Raw genomic sequence first — 13327 nt, 5'->3', positions numbered from 1 at the left:
GCAGATGCACGCTTACCTCGGTAGAAGCGAGTCCTCCGCACATCGGGGCCAATAATAAGGAGTAAGTAATACGATTTTATTACATTACATTGTTTTTATTTCATCTTCCATTTCACGTTACTTACATTTATATTATTTTTTCATTTTATTTCAGATAAAGTTACATATCCATTACCACACAGAACTTTACCATCACGGCCCCGATCTGACTTTAAATTCTGAAGCACTTAAATTTTAGTATACCATCTAAGAAATGCTTATTAAGTTTTAACAAATCTTTCACCAAGGAATACAAATCAAGTGTGCTTTTTACAACAAATGATATTTTAAGATTTTATAAGCAAAACTGGTACTTTCCAAGAACATCAACAAGAGAAATATGGACAATTTGACTGTTTTACCTGACTCATGACTTACAATTTTAACAAAAATTTGAAGATCTTATTTTAGATTGTCAAACATTTAATATTTATTACTGATATATTAATGTTAATTTGTTATTAGCTGATGATGTCCCTTAGGGGACGAAACATGTCCTAGATATTAATAAATTATATATTTTATATAATATAATATTTATCTTGAATATTCATTGATTGAAGATTTTATTTTTGCTGCCAGAGGAGTTATTAATCTGGAGCTGTAAAATGTCAGAGGTTACACGTGTCCTTGATGCTCTTTCTTTGCAAATTGAATTCTGTCAAGGATATCCTTTTATACAAAGGTGACACAGGATTTTCGTACTCCTGCTTATATAAATTGTACATCACAACCACTGTAGTATCTGGTGCCAGAAGTTCTCTGTGTTCTCTTGCATAATGTGATTTGTATTTTGGAAACTTTTATGTGGTCAACTATTTCTTGAAACTTATTCCGAGGGCATCTGTTCCTTCCACCGGCGATTCCTCATTGATCCCTTATACCCTTTAGCGATTTTATCTTCTTTACGGCTAGATGTACTCTGCCACTGGAAATTCTAAAGGTCTGGAGAAAGAAAGTCCTGCAAACCTGAATTCCACATATTACGTACTTCCTGGTCACTGGTTTTCTCTTGGAATCTTTCACTCGTTTCCTTTTTATTTCGTGCTCACTCACCATGGCACAAACGAGTGCTGTTTGAGCATCGTGAGAATCTGTATTATAGAATTTCTGAAATTACTTTTGATAATTTTCAGCAACTAACTTGGGGAGACATTTGCAAGGGCATAGATACTCGCAAAACTCCTTAGATTCCTTCAATTTCCCCCTCTGAGTTATGTACGTTTCATTCCTTATACATTTCATTTTTCTTGTCTCCCTGTTTTGGCTGGAATATTTTCTTTTTCGTCCTTTCTTCCAGAGCATAATTCACTTTGATCACTAGTTTCTGTCCTTGAATTCTCCTGAATAAAAACAGTAAATTATTACTATTAATAATAATATTTAAGGTTATAAATCTACATTAAAAAACTTAAATAGATCGATGAAATTTTAAGTATATTTAGTAACGCATTTAACACCTGAAATTCGTTGACTGCAGTCAAGTGTTGTTGACTAACTTCTGCTGGAGAGAATGTTGTGTGATCTACACCATCAGTTGCCTGTTTCTCATCAGATTCTTCTAAAGCTATCGGAACAGCTTCCTCTGTTGTATTATTTTCCTAGAATAGTGGTTCTTCGATTGCAAAACTTAATATTTTAGGGAAAGCTAGCAAACATGCATATATAGTTTGAGTTTCTTATTTAGAAGTGTGTTTAACAGCATATTGTATCGTGACGTATTATGATATCTAATAAGTGTAACGGTAACGGGCTGCAACAACTTACCACAAATTCACGTAATTTAACCAAAGAATTTTGGTCATCTGTCAATGAACTCAGCGTTATGAAGCTGTTCGTCGACTGTCAGTGATCTGCGTTTATTGAAACGGGCGTAGTGATTGCAGGTGTGATGGGACCCTCTAAAATATCTTCGGTTTCCTAAGATAGGAACGCATTTTAAAGTCTCAAAACAATACCTATAAGCACTGATTTGTGAATTAACAGAAGATTATTTAGGTTTACTCACCTGAAGCATCTGATTCTTCGCTAACAAGAGAATTTGCTCAGACCGAGATATATGAGGATAATGGTCCATTGCTATGTGCTTAGGCTTAAACAATTATTACCACAATGAGGGATTTCGGTAAATAAAGAAAGAGTAGGTTAACTACAATGATGACACATTGCAGAGAAAGAATGCGAACTCGAAAGTTGTGTAACAAGGGAGAAAACCTGCGCAGGAATATGCAACGCGAGAATCTACATTCAGCATCACACGACCAAGTGACTGCACGTGTGTCGTGTGGTCATTTGATGCGTAATTCAGACTCAGAAATGGTGGTTGGTCACTTGATGAAAAACTTCAATTTAATGATTGAGAGGTTGGCGTTTGGACAAAATTCATTTCCTGCAAAATCATATTGAGAATAAAAGTCCGAACAATAACCTATGTAAAGTTTACACCTTTAGCTACCAGATGGTGCAGTAATCTAAAAAAAATCCATTTTGGTGCTTGGTCAATTGATGCATAACACCATCCAGATATGGATAGGTTTTGTGAAACCTTCTGACATTGTAACTGTCACCCGTAGAGGGACAGCAAACTGGAAATAAGCATTGTTTATTTACCTTTTATTTTAAAAAACCTCAAGAATAGAATTTGGGACTCATGAACTTTTGAAAATCATCAATTATAGAATTTCTTAATATGTTGTTTTCCCATTTTATTTTTCTGGACAGATCAAGATATTATTTGGAACTATAAATGAAAAAGAATTGATTTTGAAGTGATCTTTGTATTTAAATTTTATGTAGTTGTGTTTTATTGAATTTTGAAAAGGTTGTGTATCATTTAAATTAATTTCAAGAAGCCACAAGAAAAAAAAAAAAACATTTAAAAACTGAAGAGTTTATGCAAAGAAAATTATGTGAATGAGGAAGAAGAATACTGAACTAAATTGTATTTTATATTCTGTACATCAAGAATTGTAATTTTGAAATGTGTTTGAAAAATTTAAAAGGGTCTTTATTTTTGAGGCAACCTGTGCCGCCCGTGTAAATTTTCGATTGTGAAATTACTACATGTTTTGCAATCGATCTCTCTCAAACTTCCCCCTGTGGAAATCGGATGAGTTGGGACTGGTCGGAGTAACGACCTTTCCAATTGGCAAAAACAGGAATCTAGAGAAATTCGGTGTCTTATTGGTCACATTCGATCTGTCCACTTCCGGCCTTCTGCCGGCTTCGCGTGATGCATGTGGTCCGCGTCTTTTCTATCTGACCGCTCTAGCGAGCGCTCGCAGCCTTGTTCCCCTCAAGGAACTTGAGACTTTCTTGGTAAGTGCTATTTCTATTATGTTAGATTTTATTTAATTTCTTCTAGTATTTCAGTATCTTCTCATTTAATGTAACTTTCAATGATTTAAATTCAACATGCCGGTGTTTGCTCCAGATTCCCGTATTCACCAATTTTGCTTTTCTGAATAACTATGTTTTCGACAGACAGTCAGATGCATCTTGTTATTGGCAACTTACTGTAATTCTGCAACTAACTACGTTAAACCTCGTGTTTCACAAATTTACTTAAATACATCTTGATTATGTCTGTTGTGGTTTATTTGATTTTGTATCTTTTGTTAATTTTAATATATTTGAGCTGAAGGGTGATTATTGTGAACCTTTTCTTCCCCATAACCTCATACCTTCCCGCGAACCTCAATAGGGTTCCCTACACATTCCATCGTCCTTTCCGTAGTTTTCGTTTGTTAGGCCTGTAAGTTATGATTACCTTGCGTATGTTCTGATTTTGCATGTTTGACAAGTTAACCATCTTATTTCCAAAGATTAGATGTGAAACACTGCTACTTTAATATATTTTCTATTTTCCCTATTTATTATTATTATTATTATTCCTTATTCATTATTATTATTATTATTATTATTATTATTTTTATTATTATTCCTTCTTCATTTTTATTATAATAATAATAATTATTTTTCTAATTCTTTTGTTTTATTATTATTATTATTATTATTATTATTATTATTATTATTATTATTATTATTATTATTATTTGTTTAGACACTCCTCAGGTGCTACAGCAAGACATGGTGCAATACTGCTACAGTAACTGTCAAGTCATTGTTCTGTCATTGTATGCTTTTAACGATAAGATAATTTATGGGAGTTTCAACTTTGCCTGAGGCTTTTTCATCACTATATGTAATACTTTGGAGCTGGGTGGGAGTTAGATCACATACTCTTTTAGAAATGACATGCGTGTGACAACTTATGTCCAATAAAGGGGCTGTATCCTATAACGGCAGTCAGTTGGAGAGTTAAGTTGTTTGAAAGGAGTTCAATGGAGAGACTTGCCATGGAGTCAATTGGAAAGAGACAAATAGCGAGTCAGTGAGATGAAGAAGAAGCAGTGGATATGTAATCATCAGTGACCAAATGGATTGTATGTTCGGAGTGTGTTTCGTGTATCTGTTCGGTCAGGTTCTTATGTCAGTTTGGTGACAGCCGAATAGTGAGTTGTCGTAATGCAGACTAACAATTATCAGTGAATTACTTGTAAAGTTGATTGTGAAGTGTGAATATAATTTCAAGTCATGCTATATCTCGTTTGTGAAACTAAAAAGATACATCACCGAATTAGGTTTGAGATACCTACAGCTGATACCAACTCAAAGAAATACATCAAAATAGCACTCCAAGTGTTGAAGGTACTGTTACGTGAACCAGTGATGGATAAATTTCTTGAACAACTTTTAAATGTCCGGTCACGAGGATTTCAAATTTTATGCCTAGAGTTTCTTTCAGTTGTTATTTCAGAGTTTTATACTATCATTGATATTATCACAGCAAGTCTCACCCGTTAAAGTCAATATTTAAAGAATATATTTTGTTTAGTATCAAATACAATTAACTGTTTCATTTTATTAGTAGATCAGATAACCTCACATTTTAATGGGGAAATCAAACTTCAATGTCCTTTTCCCAGAACCTGTATGTTATGCTATCAAAGTAAGCTTATTACCTCACACCTTAGAGATATTCAAGATTCTCCTTCTATTATCGTTACATTGATTTGTAGCTGGTGCCCATCAACAATTGTATGTGCAAGTAATCAGGTAAGTACGAAGTCTGACTACATAGTCCGATGATTGAGTATTTTATTTCATGAATATTTTAATTCAGTTTCATATTTTTAAATCAGTGAGTAATAATCTCAAGGTAGATTAAATTTTTCAGAGTGTTTTTTGTTCAAATATGATGTGAGGATAATGGTTCTTTCTGGTTTATTTTGGAATAATAATGAAGGTCATTGGTTTCAACAGCAAGCTTATCTTGAAGTACATTTTGTTAAAATTTATGTACATTTATGAGTGAATTAAATAACTTTTAAATACCATCAAGACATTATTTTTGATTTATCACCTGAAATTGCTTGTTTTACATCATATTGTTTAGTAAATGTCGGCCGTATTTTAATTTGTATTTCTGTTGTTGTTGTTGTTATTGTTGTCAACCCAATCCTTATGACGACTGATAACTGAACAGCCAGCATTACGAACGGTCCACCTTGGAATCTCTCATGTTGCTGGCTAAGTCACACTAGGGAAAAATGCTGCAACTGGGTCTTCAACCCAATGTCAATGAATGTCATCACCATATCATTCCCATACTCCCATTGCTCTTCCATTAGTTGTCTCATAATGAAAATGGGCTCTACTGTTGACCTTCCACTTCTAAAACCAAACTGATTTTCCTGTATCTGAGTTTCAACCCTCGACCTTATCCTACTTTCCAGTACCCTCTCCATTATCTTAGCAACACGAGATCAGAGCGATTCCCCTGTAGTTCTTCAATACTTTTATGTCGCCTTTCTTGAAAACTGCCAATCCTCAGGGACCTCCTTGTTCTCCCAGACAATCCTGAGAACTTTATATGTCCACTGCAGGCCTACAGCTCCAGTTGCCTTTATCATCTCCACTGAAATTGCATGAGGAACCAAGTGATGGTTGAAAACACCTGGTTTAGGAAGAAGAACAGTCAGAAGATTGCAAGGTATAGTTGGGAAGACAGACGAACAAAGACCATGATTGATTATATAATCATTGAGAAAGAACACCGGAAGAACCTTTTAGATGTTACAGCCATGCCTGAAGAAGCCCTTGGTGGAGATCATAGAGTTGTGATAGGAAAATTGAAAGTGAGAAAGATTGAAAACCCCCATTAAGAAGAGAGAGAAAAGAATTAAAGTATGGAAGTTGAAGGGGAAAAGCGTACAAGAACAATTTCAAAGGAAAATAATACCCTTTGTACCCAGGGCAGAGATGGGGAATGTTTAAGATGAATGGAAAAGATTTAAGGAAGCACTGGTTGGATGTGCAGAAAAGGTAAGTGGTAGAAAATGCTGTGAGGAAGAAATGATGTGAAATAGAGCAGTAAATTACATTTGCAGGAGTGAGAGTTCCAGTTATAGACTTCATCTCGTGGTTTATCTGAACATTCTTAGATGAGAATATTCCTCCCTTTTAGAGTGGAAAGATCCACAGGATTTTTGTCACATAATTGAAAGTCAAAACTGCAAAATCTAAGGAGACACATTAAGTGATTTTTTCTCAGTGTTTCTCATCTGTGAAGATAACATTTGTTATTGTGCAAAGTGAATCATAATAACAGAACCCATCTGAAGTGATTTTAGATAACTCTCCAAAGAAAATGTTTCTTGGCAGTTGACAGCAAACCATGTGCCCCATCAAGCTATCTGTACCATTATGAACCAAACCAAATTTCAGCACTTTGATGCATGTGGTTCAAGTTATCTGACACAGGCAGTACCATATACAGTACATTCATGTCCTTAGAATAGGTCTAATTGTCATATGTAATCCCACTGGACATCTTTGGATGCCTCTAGCTCCAACAACATGCACTATTAGCAGTTACTATTAATAATCTTGACCACAGTGGCCGGTATCTGATCCGTATTGACTTGATCAGAACAAATATGTAATATTAACACACTGACTAGGCAGACGATCCCACTTATATATTTGTTGCTATTAGCAGTTGGTAATGTATGCAAACTAGATGTTGTATTCTAAGATAAAAGAGCTGAAAGTGTGACACCCTTGGGGCTTTAACTTCAATTAGTCTTATTGGATAGGTTTCCCATAAATAACTGATTAAAAAGGAATGCATCATCATTATAGAGATATTGGTATGTATTACTCACAAATAATAATGTATTTACTTACCTTACTGAAGTAGTCTTGAACCTTCTTTCAAGCAGAACTATTCCTTTCTCATCATCTGTGTACTTATATTCTTCAGATACAGTGAGAACTGTGTTAGTGCTACTTCCATTTGAGGCAGTGGATATGTTTCCTTCCTTCAGTACCTGAGAGCCACAATTTAGATTATCTTGTTTACTTTTCATCCCATTCCCTCCACTATCTGAAGATAAGACACAGTGATAAACTTCTGTTTTTGCATTATTTTCAGAAACTTGAGAACCATCGTCCTCATTTCCCACATTATCTTCCTCACAAGTATAGTAAACTGAAGATCCATTGTTACAATTCTCCAAATGATGTGTAAGCCATTTCTTTATACCGTTATTATTATAATACATCCCAGAAGAATTACTTGTGTCTAGCAGAGGCAAAATGCCACTTTCTATAGAATCATGTGAAATACAACTGTCAGTACTCTTTACATCATATCCAATATTTTCAAAACTATCATCATTGCGTGATGGAGAATTGTTTTTCTCGCTCTCTAATTTTATGCAGTCTTCATAGAGCAAGTCAGAATTTTCACGTTTACAGGGTAACAATGTGCTTCTGTCTAATTTACCCAACACATTAGAGTTATGCTCATCGCAATCGTCTTTGTATGAGAATAGATCATGGCTGTAATTACTTTTTGAAAATATTTGGTGTTGAGAATCTTTATCACTGATAACCCCCACTGGCACCTTAGTTTGTGAGCTGTCAGCACTTTCCACCGGTAATTTAGGCTGTTGGTCTTCTTCTAGACTAGTTTGAGTGGTAGCACATTTTGTTACTTTTTGACAGTCATTCACTTCATACTCAATGCACAAATTTCCAGCACTTACTATTATTCTTTCTGCAAACACAACAAAACAAGTCAATTTGAAATTACAGTGTTGCAATATATAAATTATTTATACATGGTGGAATGTAACTGATGCACCAAATTAACACAAATAATAGATCTTGGGGAGAGGATCACATTGTTACAAGTTTCAGGTCTGTAGCATGTATCATTCAAGAAAAGTCATGTTTTTAGAATGCAAGAATTGCAATGAAGCGGCTGCCAGTAGCCAACGATGAGGCTGACAGGGAACATGCACAAGTGTTCACACTGGTTGTGGCATAATTTTGTATCATCATCAAAGTCAAGCATCTGCTGTCAATGAAAACAACATGCATATCATCATTCCAGAGAACAAGTAGCACTAGTGAATTGACGTTTTGTGGCAGTACAAGGCATAACTTCAGGGTTTACACTTAAAAGACTTTCAGTACCGTAATGATGGGCTACTTGGACCCTTAAGGTGTTACTTGGACCCACACGAAAAGAGTTTTCATCTTCTCAAGCCCATTATACAATGTGATATCCAAATATTTTGCTGTTCCTTCCGTTAGGTGGGATCACAATGTAGGACTATGCACGTTCGAACTAGTTTTGCAGTAATCCACTAAGCAGTAGTGTGGTGTATACAGTGGTTTGACTAAAGTGACGTGATTTGTTCACTGCAAACTTTTATCTGTCTACTGTATTTTCATGGAAGCCAGAACATTGGTAAGCAAACATGTAAGCAATTACATATAGGGCAATAACATGCTGTAGGATTCTTTCTCAGATGTAGCAAGGTTTTTGTAGAAATTTGTGATATACAGAGAGAGTACACACAACCATGAGAACCGGGCTACTTGGAGCCACGTCTAGACGTGCAACATTTAATTTATCTTATAGAATGTGATAACTGGCCTGTTTCTATATTTTATACACTTTAAAATGTAACTTCGTTCTCTGTTCTACAGACGTCATTATGGTGTACACATATAAAAGACTGCCTGGAAGTTGAGAATATGCAGATTATACTGACCAACAGCTTGAAGAATGTTTAGCAGTGATTCAATCAGGGCAAATGTCACAAAGGCAAGCTGAATAAGTCTTTAAAATAAGTCGATCAACCAACAAGAGAAGATTTTTAAAAAATCCAGTCAGAAACCGGGTAATCCCAAAGTATTTACTGAACAAGAAGAGCTAGCCTTCGTGAGCCACTTCGACAAAATGTGTAATTTTTATTTCTCCTAGTTAATTGACATGAATTAGTGACATTAGAACAGACAAACTAGCACAGAGGTATTAAGATTTTGTTATAAAAATATCTTGTTCAAAACTAAAATAAGTTGTCTAGTGCCTATCATCTGGTGGTTATTAAAATGTTTGCTGTATGTTTTTCAGTGTATGAGAATGGTGTTATAAAGAACCTAAGTCCACCCACTGCTACTTACAATGGTTTTATAATGGGAAAATATGACATGGGTTCAAGTAACCCAAACATGAGTGTTACTTTGATCCAATTTTAAAAAAGCGCCCCTGTACTTTGGGTTCAATACATACAATTAAAACCACTCCTGAGCTTTGAAATAACACCTACAGTTATATAAAATAAAAGTTATCGGGCCCATTTTAAATTTTTATTTGACTAATAAAGCAAAAAAGTGGAAAAGGACTTGAAAGTTGGGTCCAAGTAACCCGTGTTGACGGTAACTATTCAGCAATATGACATTAGGCATAACTTGACCCACTCCAACGATGATGATTCCTGCCCCTTATCTGTACTATGAATGTGAATATGCGAAACCAGTGAACAATATCTTCATGACAGTTGACAGTGGGATTCAAAACACTCACCATCCAATTACAGCAAAGTCACTGGAACCGAGTGCTACTGACAACTGCACCATGCTGCTGGGGTTGGCCAGCCTGTTAATAAACAATACCGTAATGAGAACAACTATCTGGCTGCAAAACTGAATGGCTAGTGTACGAGCTTTCCATCCTCGAGGCCCCGGGTTCAATTCCCGCCTGGACCAGGGATTATTACATTAACAAGTTGACAAGTACATTCCTATGGCTCGGGGACTGGGTGTTTCTGTAGTCTTCAACACTTGGATGCAGCACACAAGACACAACATTTACCACCACTGCATTAACACACAGCATCTCTGCTCTAATGGTTTGTGTCAAGAAGGGCATCCAGCTGTAAAACTAGAGCATATCTCCTACAACCTATGACGTGCAGGAAAAGTGGGATGAAATGAGGTGTAAGAGACACAATTGCAGTAGCATCACTGCTCGCTTCCTACCAAGGCAGCCTGGGTTTGATTCCCGGCCAATGCATGTGGGATTTATGAACGGTAATGTCATATCCTATGGGTCAGATTCCACAAAAGAATGCAGATCCCATGGCTTATGATCACTGAAGTTACAATAACAAAGCATAGTTTACCTTTTTAATAGAAAAAATAAGAACACAATGGCAAAGCATTTGTGTACCTTCTCGTGATCCTAGGGACTGGACAGTCTGGGCACTGATTTTAGGAGCAATACAACAACAAAACAGATTGAGCCAACACCAAAATTCCACCTTATATTATTAACTATTATCAAGTTTACATACACACTCTTTCTATTTATAACATATACGTAATTGATCCCTTCTGTTTTGCTACATAGGGAAATTCTTGCTCTCAAACATCATTGAGATTAAAAGTCTATTCAGTCCCTCTTTCATTACCTCAAAGTATGTAACTGTACAAATGTACAATCGCCAAATTTTTAGGTTAGGAAATTTTCGTAAGGTAATTCTTAATATTGAAATCATGAAAATCATGCAATTTTGTTCATTTATAATGTAAAAACATAATATTATAAGAAGAATTTGTAGTAGGGGATTTTGTATATATGTAACTTTAATTTGTATAAGTGTCTGCACATGGCATGGCAGTGTAGGTTGCTCAAGAATTGTGCAACACAAACTAGTGGCTATATCAGGAAAGACAGTTGAAGTCAGTTGAACGTGTTGTAAAAAAGTGGCTTGGAAACCCGGGGTATGGCAGATAGTATAGGCTGAAGATTAGAGTGGATCAATGTGGATGTACGTGAGTGAACGTTTTGTCACATCAGACACTAGATAGCCAATACGAGGGGCTTTGTTTTAAGCAAGGTTGGGCTGAGTGAGTGACGCGTGAAGAAGTGCCAGTGAGAGCGTTGTTACCAGTAAACTTTTCGGGATGCTATAACCACATGTAGCAAGCCTATATAAGTATGTACGAGTGTGCGGCAAGTCATTCTGATTCTGTTTCTGTTTCTCATTCGGAGCGGTGCGCGGGAGCTACTTTGCATAGCTTCCTATGCGTTCTTCAGTATCCATTACGGAGTGAGCACTCTATAATCACAGATCCTAACGAGTTTCCGGTGGCTGTTCTTTAAAAGATGCTACCAAGTGTTTGTTTCTAAAACTCTGTATAATAATCATACAATAATTCTTCTATGAGAATGTACAGTGGATGTGGTAGTGCATACTGAATCTACATTCTGGAGTGGATGTGTGGTTGCGCACAGCTCTACATTTCTTGGTAAAGGAATTCATCGGCCGAGTATGCAGCTTCTCAGTTGGAGAAATGTGAGGCGTCACACTAACCTGTGCGACAACTGGGAATGGCTGATGACATCAACGAAGAAGAGTGTAAACAAGGTTAGGGATGCTCTTTGTAAAGAAGGGTGCATCCGTACATAGCAATGAAGAAGAGTGTAAACAAGGTTAGGGATGCTCTTTGTAAAGAAGGGTGCGTCCGTACATAGAGAAAGTCGTCATACTTTTCTTTACTAGTTTAGGATTTTCTTCTGTAGCAGTGGGGAGTGCCGTAAGACTTACCTGGAGGTATGTTGTGAAATGTATATAGTGAAAATAATTTTGTTGGTGGTTTTTAGTTATTTGTATATTTGCCCTTTGTAAATGGCAAACATGAGTTGGTCTCATCAAGAGATGATTTTGTTGGTAGTTTTTTTTTTTTTTTTTTTTTTAGTTGTTTGTATATTTGCCCTTTGTGAACAGCAAACACGAGTTGGTCTCATCAAGAGATGATTTTGTTGGTGTTTTTTTTTAAGTTGTTTGTAGATTTGCCTTTTGTGAACGGCAAACACGAGTGGGTCACATCAAGTGATGATTATTGTTGGTGTTTGTCATATATGTTTTCTTATTCTGGGAGTAAAATCATGGAATGAAAATTGCAGTGAATCTTTTATCAGTGGAGTAAGGATGAACCTAGCATGCTACCCAAATTTAATTTCAGGGGTAAACATCAACAGGTAAGGTTGTAAACTAAGTCTAGAGCTTCGTCACCCTGATGACCGTCGCCTTGGGAGAGGGAGTTGCTCGTGCTCTACAGAGTTAATTATTCCTGCAATTGTTTTGCAGGTGGCGCCCAATCTTGTTATTTATACTTATCTTAGTCACCATTTATTCATTTACTAATTTCAATAGCTTGCAGATGTTACAAGTATACTCTCACTCTTTAGTGTCTTAAATACAGTTAATACTTAGCTTGGTTGGACGTCTTATTTCTTCTTTCTTGCAGACGCCAATTACAACTTTGGACGCCTGGTTGACTACTCGAACGAAAATGCAAAACCACCGACTAGAACTCTTGGCCTTCTAAGTGAAGAGGCAAACCACCTCGAGGTCTAAGTCTTCCCTTTTTTATTACACTCCTGTTCATTTAAACTGAAAGTTACTGTCTCTACTGTCCTTTTCAGTCCCGCTAACTCTAACAACCCAATGTCAAAAGAGCTGTTTATTTTAGCTTCACGTTGCCTAGCACTTTTATCTACTTTTGTGCTCAAAGTTCCCTTGACTGCCGAGCTCCTCCCTGTATGGAATGCACTGATAGTTTTGTTGGTGCTTCCCTCCCGGCGCGAGCTCAATCACGTCTCCAGAGTTTCTCTCCCTGATATAAACTCTGCCACAGCTACAGGGTTTCTCCCCTCTAACATATCTAATCTGTCTTTCTAGAAGTTACCAGTGTTCTTCCCAAATAACAATCCCCTACTACTTCATAACTCTGATGTGGTGTCAGCTGATTGGTTCTCGTGATCCTCCTACCACTTCAAGGGTGTTGCCTATGCAACCTTCTAGAACAATATATTTTTCGAGAGTGTCCTAGTGCTGCATTTTTTTGTCGCAGTTTATGT

General features: G+C 36.4%; 1 protein-coding gene across 2 annotated transcripts in view; it reads right to left on the bottom strand.

Moving 5' to 3' along the window:
• LOC136871939 (ankyrin repeat and LEM domain-containing protein 1) overlaps nt 1-13327 on the bottom strand; it is a 213125-nt gene that overhangs the window by 73371 nt on the left and 126427 nt on the right. For both annotated transcript variants that reach the window (XM_067145681.2, XM_067145683.2), the window contains exon 4: nt 7291-8164. In XM_067145681.2, the coding sequence (XP_067001782.2) occupies nt 7291-8164 (874 nt within the window). The remainder of the gene's footprint in view (nt 1-7290; nt 8165-13327) is intronic.

Source organism: Anabrus simplex, chromosome 4 (assembly GCF_040414725.1).
Source record: "Anabrus simplex isolate iqAnaSimp1 chromosome 4, ASM4041472v1, whole genome shotgun sequence".
NCBI lineage: Eukaryota > Metazoa > Arthropoda > Insecta > Orthoptera > Tettigoniidae > Anabrus > Anabrus simplex.
This window is presented reverse-complemented; position numbering and strand designations above follow the sequence as displayed.